The 13,368-nt window shown below is 60.1% G+C and overlaps 1 protein-coding gene across 6 annotated transcripts in view; it reads left to right on the top strand.

Annotated features, from left to right (window-relative positions):
* The first annotated feature begins 314 nt into the window (after positions 1-314).
* The window catches only part of COL16A1 (collagen type XVI alpha 1 chain), a 56,633-nt gene continuing 43,579 nt past the window's right edge, over positions 315-13,368 (top strand). For 4 of the 6 annotated variants that reach the window (XM_062190845.1, XM_062190844.1, XM_062190842.1 and 1 more), the window contains exons 1-2: positions 10,898-11,099; positions 12,574-12,680. In XM_062190845.1, coding sequence (XP_062046829.1) covers positions 12,608-12,680 — 73 coding nt within the window. In that variant the 5' untranslated portion in view covers positions 10,898-11,099; positions 12,574-12,607. Of the gene's footprint in view, positions 1,107-10,897; positions 11,100-12,573; positions 12,681-13,368 lie in introns of those variants that run through there. The other 2 variants (XM_062190840.1, XM_062190841.1) reach the window with 2 other exon arrangements.

Below are 13,368 nucleotides of genomic sequence, written 5' to 3'. Positions count from 1 at the left end.
GGGACCTCGGACAGGACCAAAGGTTGGAGAGGGATGGGCGGAGCCAACTAGGGGGAGGGACTTGGGGCGGGGTCAAGGAGGGCACCCCTGTCACGGCGGCGGCCCCAGGCGGACTGGGGGCGTGGCCAGCAGGAGGTGGGGCCAGAGTGGGGCTGGAGGAGGGCCCTAGGGCGGGGTGGGGGCGGGTTCCCACGAACCTGGCAGTTCCCTCCGGTCTCCCACCCTACCCAGTCCTGCCGCGGGAGCCCGGGCCGGCCGCCCTGGCCTCCGGGCCAATAGGCAGACGGAGCTGCGGACGGCTCTTGGCCGCGCTTAATAGCGGTCGTTTTTGGGAGGCCTCGCCCAGCTCCCTGGAACTGCCAGGCCTTACGGGGAGCGGGGGAGGAGACGCGTCCTCGGGGCCTGCGCCTCACCCCTGCACCCCGGGCTCCCGCATCTTTCTCTGGGTGCACAGCTGGAGGGCCTGGGGCTTGAGCCCCGAGACGGGGGAGCTGATCCGGCGCTCGCGCCCGGACGGAGCCCCCCTGGCCTGCCTGCAGCTCTGCGGCGCTCAGGCCTGGAGCCGGCTCTAAAAATAGACCCAGGCGCTGGAACGTGCCCACCCAGGAGAGGGTCAGGGAGGCCTGAGTCACCCCTTCGGAAGAGTCTTCCTCTTGGGCCTGATGGCCAGGCAGCACTCCGAGTCTGCTGGCCCAGCTCCGCGCTCTGGGCCGGCCGTGCCCCCTCCCAGGCCGGGCAAGCGGTAGCAGTCACAGCCGGGACGGATTAGGAGTTCCTTGGCCTGATTTATTCGGTTGTTTTTGTGTCTGGCGGCGGCGCCCCCGCCTGGCGGAACAGTCACGTCTGCACCTGCCCCTAGCCAGCCCGCCTGCCTCACCGGGCTGTTCTCGCTTCTGGGTGGGGACCTCAGCTCAGAGCAGCAAAAAAGTCCCGACGTGGATCTTAAAAGTGCTGGAGCAAATACCCCCACTCCACAGATGAGAAAACGGAGGCCCAACGAGAGGACGGGGGTCCATCACACAGCAAAGCGGATTCGAATCTCAGCAGGTCGCTTGCCTAACTTCTCAGGACCTGTTTTTTACTGTGAAGTTGAGGCTGACACCCAGGTGCGTGGCTCATTCACCTGTCAAGTGGGAGTAACGGTACCTAAGTAGGATTGTCCTGGTGATTGGTGCAGGGATGAGGTCACACGGCTCAGAGGACGAGTGGCCGCCTCTGGCACTCTAGGCCTGCGGTGTGGGTTGCACAGGGCAGGGTTAGCGGAAAAGGTGTGGTGAGTGCCCTCCAGGGACAGGCTCGGCCTTTGGATGACTGTGGAACGCCAAAACTGCTGGGGAGGTACTGGGTGTAGGACGAGGCAGCCTGAGCCTCACGCAGGTGTAGTTCGCCTCCCCCCATTCTCCATCCCACAGAGCGGGGTGGGCATGTTTGACTCTCAGACTTGGGGAGACAGCTCTCTTGAGTCCCTAAGTTCAGCCTCCCTTTGTTTCCAAAAGTCAAGAGCCTCCAAAGCCCAAACACTGCATCAAGGCAGGCCCTGGCCTTGAACCCGGGTCCCCGGTCCTGGGTTCTTTCCCATACCTCCCGGCCACCTGTCCTCTTTCATACACACTTGCCAGTGTGAGGCGTCTTTGGAATGATCAAGGCTGACAAATTCTCCCATTGGCTACATTTCACTACATACTGTTATTTAGGCCGCTTCGTGGGGGCTAATACTGTCAGAAATGTCATGGACCTCTTAAAGCTACGTGAAGGCAGCTATGTAAGGAGTGGGATGGGGGGCAGGGCAGGGGACGTGTTAGGGGTGAACATGTTGCCCCTGCTCCTTCGCCGGCCCTCTCACATCCTGGTAAGGACAGTGAGTAGCATTTTGGGGTGATTCCTGGGGGCTTGACTTAGTCTCCTGCATTATCTCATCTAAGCCTCCCACCAGTTCCCTGCGATTAGGTATTACCATTCTCACCCCATTCTGCAGCTCTGGAGGCTGTGACTCAGAGAGGGGCAGGAATTTGTGTAAGAAGACAAGGCCAGGAAGTAGCAGCGCCAGTGTCAAACCCTCTCTGATCTTTGATCTTATTTTCTGCCTGAGAGGAAGAAGTCGGGTTTTCACCTTCACCTTCCCTTCCACCGCCCACTCCTCCACCTCCCTCCCAGGCCAGGGTATCAGGCCTCCCCTGCCCAGCCGTGGGCATGGCTGGGAGGCGGCGGCATTGGGGAGCAGCCAAAGCTTCCCTCCACCCAGATTCCAGGATTCAAAGAATTTATGAGTCCAACTGTCTGAGGCTCTTGCATGCCAGGGAAGAGTCTGGGAGTCCCTGAACGCTCCCCTCCCACCGTGCCTCCCCCCCGACCCTGAGACTCCTTGGTGCGCTTTTCGTGGAGGGGAGTGGGGCTCCTCTTCGGTTCACGCAGTGAATATTTACCAAGTGCCCCGTCTCTGTCAAAGGCTGTAAAACGGCTCCCTCGGGGCTTAATTAACCAAAAAGCAACTGGGCCCCTTCCTCTGCCTGCACAGATCCACTGCCTCTCGGAGACCCTTCCCAATTGCCTTCCTCGCCCCTAACTTGGGGAGAAAGAGGGAGATGGCCTCAACGCTGACTGCCGGGGGTGGGAGGTGGCAGGGAAGCCAGCCAAGCGCTTGGTTGTTTTGTGGTGGAAAGGGTGCCACACACTCACTCCATTTCTGGAATCGCTGCCGTTTCGTGAGTTCCAGGAACCAAGCTCAGCACTTTGTCTGAGAGGCAGACAGACAGAGAGTGCCTGTCCATTGGTTCACTCCCCAAATGCCCACAACAGCAGCGGTTGGGTTCATTAAGCTCAAGCCAGGAACTTGGAACTCAATCCAGATCTTTCATGGGGGTGGCAGGAGCCCAACTTCTTGAGCCATCACTGCCGCCCCCCACCCCATACTGTGCATTGACAGGAAGCTGGACTTGGGAGTGGAGCTGGAGTGCCAACCCATCCACCTGGGTGAGGGGTGCAGGCATCCCAACCAGCAGCTTAACTGCTAGGCCAGATGCCAGCCACTGCTCGCTTCTTCGAAGATGTCGTCTCAGCTGACCCTCAAGGTCAAACAGGCTCTAGGAGGTAGAGTTGATTTGCTAAATTGCTGACACAGCTAGTAAGTGGTGGAGGTAGGGTTTGAACCCAGTTATCCTAGGGCTGGAGCTCATACCCAGTCACTAGGCGAAGCGCTCACTTGATTTCTACAGGTGAAGAAAATAAAGCCCAGAGACGCCCAGAGATTAGCTCAAGCTCAACACAGCACAGCAGGGCCGACTTGAGTTGGTTGGTAGCCAAAGGGATTCTAGGGTAAGGAGCCACAAACTACACCATCAGGCCTCAGGAGGCCAGTTCTTGCCGTGAAAGGCTGGGGTCATTGGGGATGGGGCAGGGCCTGGAGGAAGACTGGGGGTCAGACCACCCTGGGCGTCCTTGATGCTGCCTGTGCACCACTCTCACCCCTGCCCCAGGAGGTGCTGTGCCTTGGGGCAGAGACCCCGGGTGATACCCGGAGGGCTGGGGGCTGCCTCCTTCTCATGTTTGTCCTGAGGCGTCATCTCTGTGCCCTCTCTGCAGTCCTGGTGGCCAGCAGGTAGAAGAGGAAGAAAGATTCATCCTCTGCCCTCCAGGAGACTTTCTGGGTGGGGACTGGGCAATTGCCAGGGTTGGGGGTGGTCGACCCGGCAAGCACTTGAGTGCTCGCTAGGGGGCAGCATCAAGAGAGGGGCTTTCCCTCCTTAGCCTCTCCTGGAGTCCTTTCATCGCTGTGAGCGTGGCTCTCACAGGAAGTGACGTGACATCCCCAGGTCAGCAAGAGCAGGTGTCAGGATTTGAACCCAGATTCAGGTGTGGTCTCTACTGCCCGAGTTCCCCAGTGCGCTCTCTGGGGCAGCAGCAGCACCTGGGAACTTGTCAGAAAAGCCAACCACAGGAGCAGAAACTCGGGGCTGGGGTCTGATCACTGGCGGTTACCACGTCCTCCGTTTCAGAATTCCCGCTGTCCAGCTTGATGGCACCTGGGGGCTGCGGGTTACCTGCTTGAGGTCAGGGGCCCTGGGGTTAGGCAAAGCTGAGTTCAAATCTGTTCTACTACTTCCCAGGCCTGTGGCACTCAGACTTCAATTTTTTTTTTTTTTTTTTTACAGGCAGAGTGGATAGTGAGAGAGAGAGAGACAGAGAGAAAGGTCTTCCTTTTGCCGTTGGTTCACCCTCCAATGGCCGCTGCGGCCGGCGCATCTCGCTGATCCAAAGCCAGGAGCCAGGCGCTTCTCCTGGTTTCCTATGCGGGTGCAGGGCCCAAGGGCTTGGGCCATCCTCCACTGCACTCCCAGGCCACAGCAGAGAGCTGGCCTGGAAGAGGGACAACCGGGATAGAATCCGGTGCCCCAACCGGGACTAGAACCCGGTGTGCTGGTGCCGCAAGGTGGAGGATTAGCCTGTTATGCCACGGCGCCGGCCAATTTTTTTTTTTTTTTAAAGATGTATTTATTTGAAAGGTAGAGATACAGAAAGAGAGGGGAAGAGACACAGAGAGAGAAACCTGCCGTCTGCTGATTTACTCCCCAAGTGGCTGCTACAACAGGGCTGGGCCAGGCCAAAGCCAGGAGCCAGGAGCCTCTTCTGGGTCTCCCATGTGGGTTCAGGGGCCCAAGGACTTGGGCCATCTTCCACTGCTTTCCCAGCTGTGTTCATGAGGAGCTGGATCAGAAGTGGAGCAGCTGGGACTCAAATTGGTGCCCATGTGGGATGCCGGCATCACAGGAACCCAGGAACCCCAACCTGCTGCACCACAACGCCAGCCTCTGAAACGTCAATCTTGAATCCTCACCTTCTCATGATGTGGAGGTGAAGATACCACCTCACCTCTTAGAACTGTTGTGGAGTTAAATGAGATAGTGGGTCCTGCCTGACAAATGAGAATAAGGAGGCTCAGATGGGGGAACAGGCTTGGCCCGGCACCTGCCTTGCAGGTTCTTTCTGGGAAAGGACTCTCTCCAGGTGCCCAGTTTATTTAATTTTAATTTTTTTTTTTTGACAGAGAGAGAGAGAGAGAAAGGTCTTCCTTTTCCGTTGGTTCACCCCCCAAATGGCCGCTCCAGCCAGTGTTGCGCCAATTTGAAGCCAGGAGCCAGGTGCTTCCTCCTGGTCTCCCATGCGGGTGCAGGGCCCAAGGACCTGGGCCATCCTCCACTGTACTCCCGGGCCATAGCAGAGAGCTGGACTGGAAGAGGAGCAGCCAGGACAGAATCTGGTGCCCAAACGGGACTAGAACCTGGGAGGCTGGCGCCACAGGCGGAGGATTAGCCAAGTGAGCCGTGGCGCCGGCCAGGTGCCCAGTTTAAATCCAGGCTCCATGTGCGTCCACTGTGTGACCCTGAGCTGACCGTGTGCTTGTTGTCTGCCTGTTTCCCCATCCTTAGAATGGAGACGGCAGTAGTGTCTGGGCTCCTGGGGCTGTCGCGAGATGAAAACGGGTTGCTGCATGCATGGTCCAGGCCAGCATCTCAGAGGGGCTCAGCCAACGTTAGCTGCTGTCGGTGAGGCAGAGCCAGGATCAAACTCTGGTGTCCTGCGTCTTCTGGCGACAACCTGCCCTGGTCAGAGGATGAGGAAGAGTGGAAAGGAGGCCAAGGGATGAGGGACTCGCCGGAGCAGACTCTCCCCGGAGGCAGGGCAGGCTGTCACCACCAGGCCACTGCTGACATCTGCCATCAGGTAATTCTTCACAGGGAGGGGCTGTCCCGTGCACTGCATCTTCTGGATGTCAGTGGCACCACCCTCCTCTGTTGCAACAATGAAAAACATCCCCGGGGCAGGCCTTCTGGTGCAGCAGGTTAAGCTGTGGCTTGTGACACCCATGCCCCGTATTGCAGCGCTGGTTCATGTCCTGGCTGCTCTGCTTCCCTTCCAGCTCCCTTCTAAGGTGCCTGGGAAGGCAGCAGAGGATGGCCCAAGTGCTTGGGCCCCTGCCACCCATGTGAGAGACCCTGATGGAGTTCCTGGCTCTTGGCTCTGGCCTGGCCTAACCACCCTGACTGTTGTAGGCATTTGGGGAGTGAAGGGAAGGTCTCTCTCTCTCTCTCTCTCCAACTTCCCCCACCCCGTGACTCTGCCTTTCAAGTAAATCTTAAAAAATGTCCCCAGGCATTGCCAAGGGGGCAAAATTATCCCCAGCTGAGAACCTCTGGGGTAGACCAGGTCCTGTAACACAGCAGCCAGGTAAGGCAAACTGGATCCCACTGTTTACCTTATAGTCCCAGGTCACACAGTCAGTAGAGACATGACTGGAATCCAGGACTTTCGTGTCTGCCACCTCTCTGTGGACTCCTCACACGGGTGGGCAGAATCCGGGGCACCTGAGCTGGAGCCAGGGTACCTGCAGTGTCTCCCTTTCCCAGCATCCACCTCCCTGGCCGTTGCTACGTCCACAGCAGTGCCCGCTGGGGCTGGGCTCACTCTTCTAGATGCTCCCGAGTGGTCAGACCAAGCGGTGCCTGCTGACACGAGCTCCTTGAAGTAAGAAGTCCCGACTGGGCCAGGCTCTGGTGTCGAAGGAGCTGGCCACGGCCCCGCAGAGCAGGTGGGACCCAGTAGGCTGGCACACTGGCCCTCCCGCCAGGGCTGTAGAGCTGCCAGCCAGAGGTGAAAGATGGGTGTCCCTGCCACATGGACACCAGAGGCTGTGGACACACAGAGGCAAGGCTGATTTAGGGCAAGGAGAGAGAGGGAGGGAGAATGAAAGAGAGACAGAGAGATGGAGACCCAGAAACAGAGACACAGGCAGGTAGAGAGAGATACCTAGAGAGACACAGGGTGAAGACAATGATGGCAGGGATGTGTGTGTATGTGTGTGTGCGTGTGTGTGTGTGTGTGTGTGAGAGAGAGAGAGAGAGAGAGAGAGAGAGAGAGAGAAGGAGACAGGGTCATAAAGATGCAGAAAGTGTGAGCAAAAGAAAAAGCTAGACACCAGGGACCCAGGTGATGGAGATGCAGGGTGAGAGCCCCTGATCCGCAAACAGAAGCAAACAGGGGAGCTGGAAACAAAGGTGAGAGAGCTGCAGAGAGGGACCATGTCTCGGAGAGCTCAAGAAGCAGTGATTTTACAACCAGCGCAGAGAAAAGGGGCCAGAGACCGTGAGAGTGCCCTGAAGTCGCAGGAGACAGGATAGAGGCACCCAGAGAAGCTGGAGTAGGAGAGAGAGGCCCGGAGCCTCAGGTTACCACCTCTCCTCCATGCCCCAGAGCTGCGTGCATGTGTGTGTGTGTGTGCACGTGTACGTGTTTATGTCCTGCCTCCTGCAGGTGCGGGCCAGCGTCTCAGAGTCTGGCTGGCGCTTGTGTGCACGTTCATTCATTCAGTTCCTGGTGGGGTGCCTGTGGGATGCCAGGCTCAGCTGCGGGCTACTGTCATGGCGGATGGGCTCACTCGCGGAAGCTCGGTGTCTGTGAGCGAGAAAGACAATGAGCAAACACCAGGGCTGCGCAGAGATTTAAAACAGGGTCACGTGACAGGAAAGACTCAGGGAGCTACCTGGAGAAACGAGGGAAGCCCAGAGACACAGAGATGCACTCCTCAAAGAGATGAGAGGGATGACGGTGGTCAGGGAAGGCCCCTTGGAGGCGGTGACTCAGCAGGGGAGCCCTGGACATGAAAGAGGCAAACCTTTCCAGGCAGAGGGAAGAGCAGAGGGAAAAGGGACAGCCCGATGTGATGAATTGAGGGCTGAGAAAGGGGCGGACAGGAAGGCAGGGACCAGGTCCTGAAGGGCTTGGCAAGGCCAAGGGGAGGATTTTGAGTTTTATTCTGGGTGTTATGGGAACTGGAAGACTGAAGAAGGAGAGGGAAGTGAACTGATTCAGGTTGAAAAATGCTTCAGTGGCTGCCGGGTGGGGAGCAGGGGTGGTGACGCCCAGGCTGCGGGCAGCTCAGTGAGGGGGTTCCGGGTTCTTTCTGCAGCCTTGGCGGAGGGAAGATGATGGGGGCTTGGGCAAGGGTGGCAGCAGGGAGAAGGGGATGAATGTGAGTCGTGTTTGGGGATCGGAGGGACAGAACGACCCAAAGCAGGGAAGGAGCCTGGCCGAGGGCTTGGCCTGAGCACCCAAATGAATTATGGTGACATTTACCATGCAGGAAGTAATCAATCCTATGATGTCTGTCTGTGTGTGCACACCTGTGTGCATGTACCCCAGGGCCTGAGTGTGCATGTGAGCTGGTGCCAATTCATCCTGCAAGCCGAAGACATTCTGACCACCTTTGTCTGCCTGTGTGGGGGCTCCTGGGCCTATCCTGGCTCATCTGGCTCTGCTCTGGGCCCTCCCCCAGCCCCAGGGGCTGCTCCTGCCAGATGGGGATTCCCCAGTGGGCAGCTAGGGTGATGGGAGGCCCTGGGCACCGCCAACATCTGGGCACATTCCCCGGGCCCAGGAGGCCTCGGTAGTCCCACCCGGCAGCGGCAGGCAGGCTCCGGGGCAGCTGGTGGCGATTAGCAGCATTGATTACCTCGTGGCGATGCCATCTGGGGTGAGGGCACTGAGCCCAGCCCCACGGGATACCCAGCTTGCTGGCACGCAAGGCTTCCTGAGGCTGAATGCATGTGAATATATCAGCCTGGCCGAGTGCAGGGACACGTGCCCCCGTGTCCGTGTGTGCGTCTCTGAGCGCGTGTGGCTACCTGTGTCTGTGGGTGCACGTGTATGTGCTGCAGGGCTGCAGGCTCCTCTGTGTGTGTGTGAGTGCACATCTGTGTTTCTATGTATACGTGTGCACGTCTGGGTGTACATGCCTGTGACTGCCTGTGCACAGTTAAGTACCGGCAGTGCTCAAAGCCTGCCCGCATCAGCGCCTGGGTTTGTCCTGGGATCTCCTTCTGCAGCTCATCTATGTGGTCTTGTAGGTGTGGCCGTGGAGGGGCAGCGTGTGTGCTCAGTTCTGGGGTCAGGCGTGTCTGTGTGAACATGAGTGCGCGTGTGCAGGTGGAGTCTGCACACCCCAGTGCAGACAGAGCATACCTGACTGCGGGCTTCTGGGTGCACCCAGGTGTGGCTGGGGGCGGAAGGGGCACAGGCACACCTCCAGACTGCATCGGTGACAGTGGCTCTGGGTAGAGCATGTGTCCTAGGCTTGGCTGTTCTTGTGAGCACCCTTGGGTGCTAAGGGAAGGCATTTAGACTCCTCCTTCCAAGGTTCCCTGCCAGCCACGTGCGAGTGGGGGAAGGGTGGGAGAGGCCAGGATGGCCCAGCAGGCCACTGGACCTGTGCTGAGTCTCCACTCTGCCGGTGGCTGTGTGCGACCCTGGGCAGCCGTGGCCTCCTCTCTGCTCTAGGCTTCCCTCACTGAGATGGGAATGAGGCGAGAACGCTGCTTCCCGGGTGGGGGAGGTGGCGGTGAGGAAAGAGACGATCACACATGTGAGTTCTTAGGACAGAGCCTGACCTATTTGTCCCCAGTGCCCCCCTCCATGCCCCGCGGACCGGCGAACCCCACCCCCTGCACTTCCTGCCTGCTGAGCTCAGCGTTTCCCAGGCCCCGCCGCAGCCACAGCAGCATCTGGGCCGGCTCGGCGCGGGGACCACAGTGGGGCGCCTCCATGGCAGTGGCGTGGTTGGGGTTTCCACTGACTCAGCGCTTCTGGGTCTGGAGGAGGAAACCCCAGACCTGCCCCCGACCCCATTCGGGTTAGATGGAGCCACAGGGCGGGGTGACAGGAAGCAACCCCCGCATCCCCACAACAATCAAGGCACTCAGTTGCTCCCCAGGTGACCCCCACACCCATTTCTATCCCGCAGCAGCTGCTTGAGCCTGCATCGCTGGGGTGCCTCAGCCTTGGTGCCTCCAAGGGGGAAGCCCCCCCAGGGGGAGGTCACCAAGCCCCTGCCTCTGGACATCACTTGTGGCCTCCCCCTCGGAAGCCTGATCTTCCGTCCTGCCTCAACTGCTCTTGCCTGCCTGGACCTCATATAAGGCAACCTCCTCCCCATCACCCAGCTGCCCCGGCCCGGCCCTCTCCCCATGCCCCACCTGGGAGCACCGGAATAATGATAATTTACTGAGCCCTCTTCCGTGCCCTACGGTGTCTGAGTGCTTCCACAGACCCTCACTTGCTTCCTGCTCACAGCAGACGTGTGAGACCCGCATGCTCCCAGCCCACAGATGAGAAAGTAGAGTTACACTCAGAGCCGCGGGCTGGGGGCAGGCACCAGGAGTTGAGCCCTCCTAAACCTCATGGAGTCAGGGGGAATAAGGGGCCTTGCTCGGCGCCACTGCTCTGGGAAGGAGGCCAGAGCACAGGGCTTGCTTTAGCTCCCCTCTCTCCCAGCCCTAGTGCAGACAGACAGAGGGACAGGCTGCCCAGGAATGCTAGGCCGAGAAGCTGGAAAAAGCTGACCGCGGAGCCTCGGCTGGCAGCCACGTCACCAGTTCCTTGGACTCTGGGAGGAGGGTCCCTACCCGCCTCCCCCAGCCTTCTGGGGGCCCAGCCAAGGCAGGGGAACAGGGGCGGGGTGGGGGGGTTGGGTACCGGGAAGGCTCTTTAAGCTCCAGGCCCGGCTCTCAGAGCGCCGGACCCCTGCCTGCCCCCGCGCAGGAGCCCCCTTCCGGGGCAGCTCCGGGCACGCAGGGTCCCGCCTAGCGCAGCGCGCTGCTCGCTCACCTGGCGGGGAAGCGGCAGGGGCGGGTCTGGGCTCCCGGCCAGGCCAGGAGTGGGACTGCGCGTCGGTCCGGCGGTCCAGCCGCCTCTCCCGCTGCCGCCGGGGCCCCTCCCGGCCTCCCGCCTCCTCCGGCCTGGCGGGCGGGCCCAGCTGTGTTCCATTAGACGCCCTGGCAGGCCCCCAGCCCCCTGGAGCCGCCCCTCTTCCCCCACCCGGAGTGGCCGCAGTCCCAGGCAGGCAGGCAGGCAGGCGTGCGCCCCGGCCGCGGCACTCAGCCCCGGGAACTCCGGGCCGGCGCGGGAAGCTGGGGACCCGGCCGGCCGGCTGCCGGGAGAGATCGAGGACCCCACCAGGGGGCCTGAGGAAGCAAGGCCCTGCGTGCCTTGGCTGGCTGCCTGCCTGAGGCTGCCCGGATTGCTCAGGGAGGTGAGGGCATCCCTGACCACTGGTAAGTGGGGGTGCAGCGGGCTGCCTTGGGGCTCTGGACTGAAAGGCCCTTTCTGCTCCCGACTGGCTGTGTGGCCTGCGGCAAGTGGCGTCCCCTCTCTGTGCCTCGGTCATCTTCTCTGTAGTGGCATGAGCTCTAAACTCCATCCTGGTTCTGCCTGTCCCGGCCCCCGAATCCTCAGCGCTGTGTTAGGGCCGTGTCTCTGGCAGCTTCTCTCCCTCACGTCCTGTGGCCCTCCCCTCTGGCTGAGGCCTGGGCAGTGGAGGCCAGAGATCCGGAGGAGCCAGGAAGAGCACATTTGTGCTCACGCCTCTGCAGGCCCTCGCATGTGTGGAGTGGCTGGTCTTCCATTGGCTGGCAGCAAGGGCAGAGCAGGATGGGTTTTGAGAGATGGGAAGTGTGCACCTTTAGGATGAGGGTGAATGGGGCAAGGGGTCCCTTCTGTTCTCACTCCCTATCCATGATAGTGGGGTGGGCGGCATAGAATTCCATTACAGTTGGAAGGAATGAGGTCAGACTCACGTAAGAACTTCCCATCAGGAAGGCCTACTGGAGGGGTGGTCATTAGCTGGCTGTGTGTGTGTGCAGGCTAGTGTGGCTGGGCAGACCAACGAGCATACCTGTGTGTGTGTGGGCTTTTGTGCACATACCAGTACCGTGTATGTGTCCGTGTATCCATGTGCCTGTGCCTCCGTGTGTGCTGTGCACACACACACGTGGCTCTGTGCGCGCCCGAGCTGCCTGTCCGGAGGGGGCCGGATGATATACGGCGCTGCTGGCCGCATGCAGAGCCTGCATTGATTTATCTGGGCCCATCCATCAGGGTTTCATAAAACTAAAAGACGAGCATCCATCAGTAGGAAAGGTTGGCAACAAGATCGCGAGCCCTGGCGACCTGCTCTCCCGCCCACCGTCTCCATGGGGGAAGCTTCCTGGCCCACACACAGACCTGTGAGACCTGCCAGGAGCCTCGGCCCCTGACCTCGTGGGTGCCTGCAGGGCTGCCTCGGCAGAGCCCAGTGCAGCTAGCCAGATACGAGGCTGGTCTACACCAGCACAGAGTGCAACTTATTAAAATACTGAAATGCTTCCCAGTGTCTTGATAAGTAACCTGTGCCTCAAGCCCCAGCATGATCCTGACTTCTCTGGGCTTCTAGAACTCTCTCAGCTGCTCCTTCATCCAGCCACTGGCACGGTCAGGTGCTGCCTGGCCCCTGTCTGTATGCTCTGGCCAGCATTCTGCCCCGCTGGTCCATGTCTGTGCCATACCAGTGGTAAAATATTTTGAATATCGCCCCCGCGCAGATCCTAGCCCAAAGCCTGTGGCTAGGGCCCTGAGAGGGGCTGATGCCCAGCCAGACCGCCTGCCACTGCAGTCCCAGCGCCTGGGCCCCATGCGCTGGCTGCCGCTTGCCCACGTGTGAGCTGTGCTGTGTCAACTCAGGATCCCGTCTTCCTGGTCTCTGGTTTTCAGGTGCTGTGGCTGTGGCTCATCTCTCTGGACCAAGATGTGGGTATCTTGGGCTCCTGGCCTCTGGCTGCTCGGCCTCTGGGCCACCTTCAGCCATGGAGCAAACACAGGTGAGATGGCATAGGGAGGGTCAGGATCCCCCAGGCCTGCAGCTGGCTCCTGGTGATGCTGGAGTCCTTATGCGTATGTGACCATGTGCATGCCGGTCATAGGGGCCCTAGGGGAGAGTCTAGGGGCTGGGCCCAGGGTAGCCTGCGGTGTTGGCACCTGTGTGAGGTGAGCGGGAGAGTATATGTGTGTGCATGTGCATGTTTGTGCCCTGAGCATGGCTGTGTTTGCACTCAGAGTTACTCTGTTCGTATTCCTGTGTCCCCGTGTGTGGAAGAACAGCTTCCTCCCCGCTCCGTCACCCACCCTGTGCTCACATGCTGGGAAGGCCTCTGGGGGCGGGGCAGGAATGGCAGTGCATTCTTCCTGCTGAAGATGCCTGAGGCCTCGGATCCTCTGCACGGGGGAGAAGCTGTCCTGCAGCCCTGTCCTCCTCCTGTGCTGGTCTGGATCTCTGACAAAGGCCCGCCCGAGGCCCGAAGTCTGGCTGGGACTAAGGGTGCAGCTTTCTAGGGCTCAAAGCCAGGGGAAGTTGATCGGGCAACTTGCCCGGCCTCGCTGGGTGCCCTCTGGGCTGGGTAGCACCCTGCCTAGCCAAGTGGAAACAGAACTTCTGGAGCCCAGATCCAGCTGGGGAGTGGGGGAGGGAGCAGGAATACCCGGGTGCTGAAGGGAGAGGGATTGTGCGCT

Source organism: Lepus europaeus, chromosome 5, assembly GCF_033115175.1.
Source record: "Lepus europaeus isolate LE1 chromosome 5, mLepTim1.pri, whole genome shotgun sequence".
Lineage (NCBI taxonomy): Eukaryota > Metazoa > Chordata > Mammalia > Lagomorpha > Leporidae > Lepus > Lepus europaeus.
The sequence above is the reverse complement of the archived record's forward strand: the minus strand, read 5'-3'. Positions and strand labels throughout refer to the sequence as shown.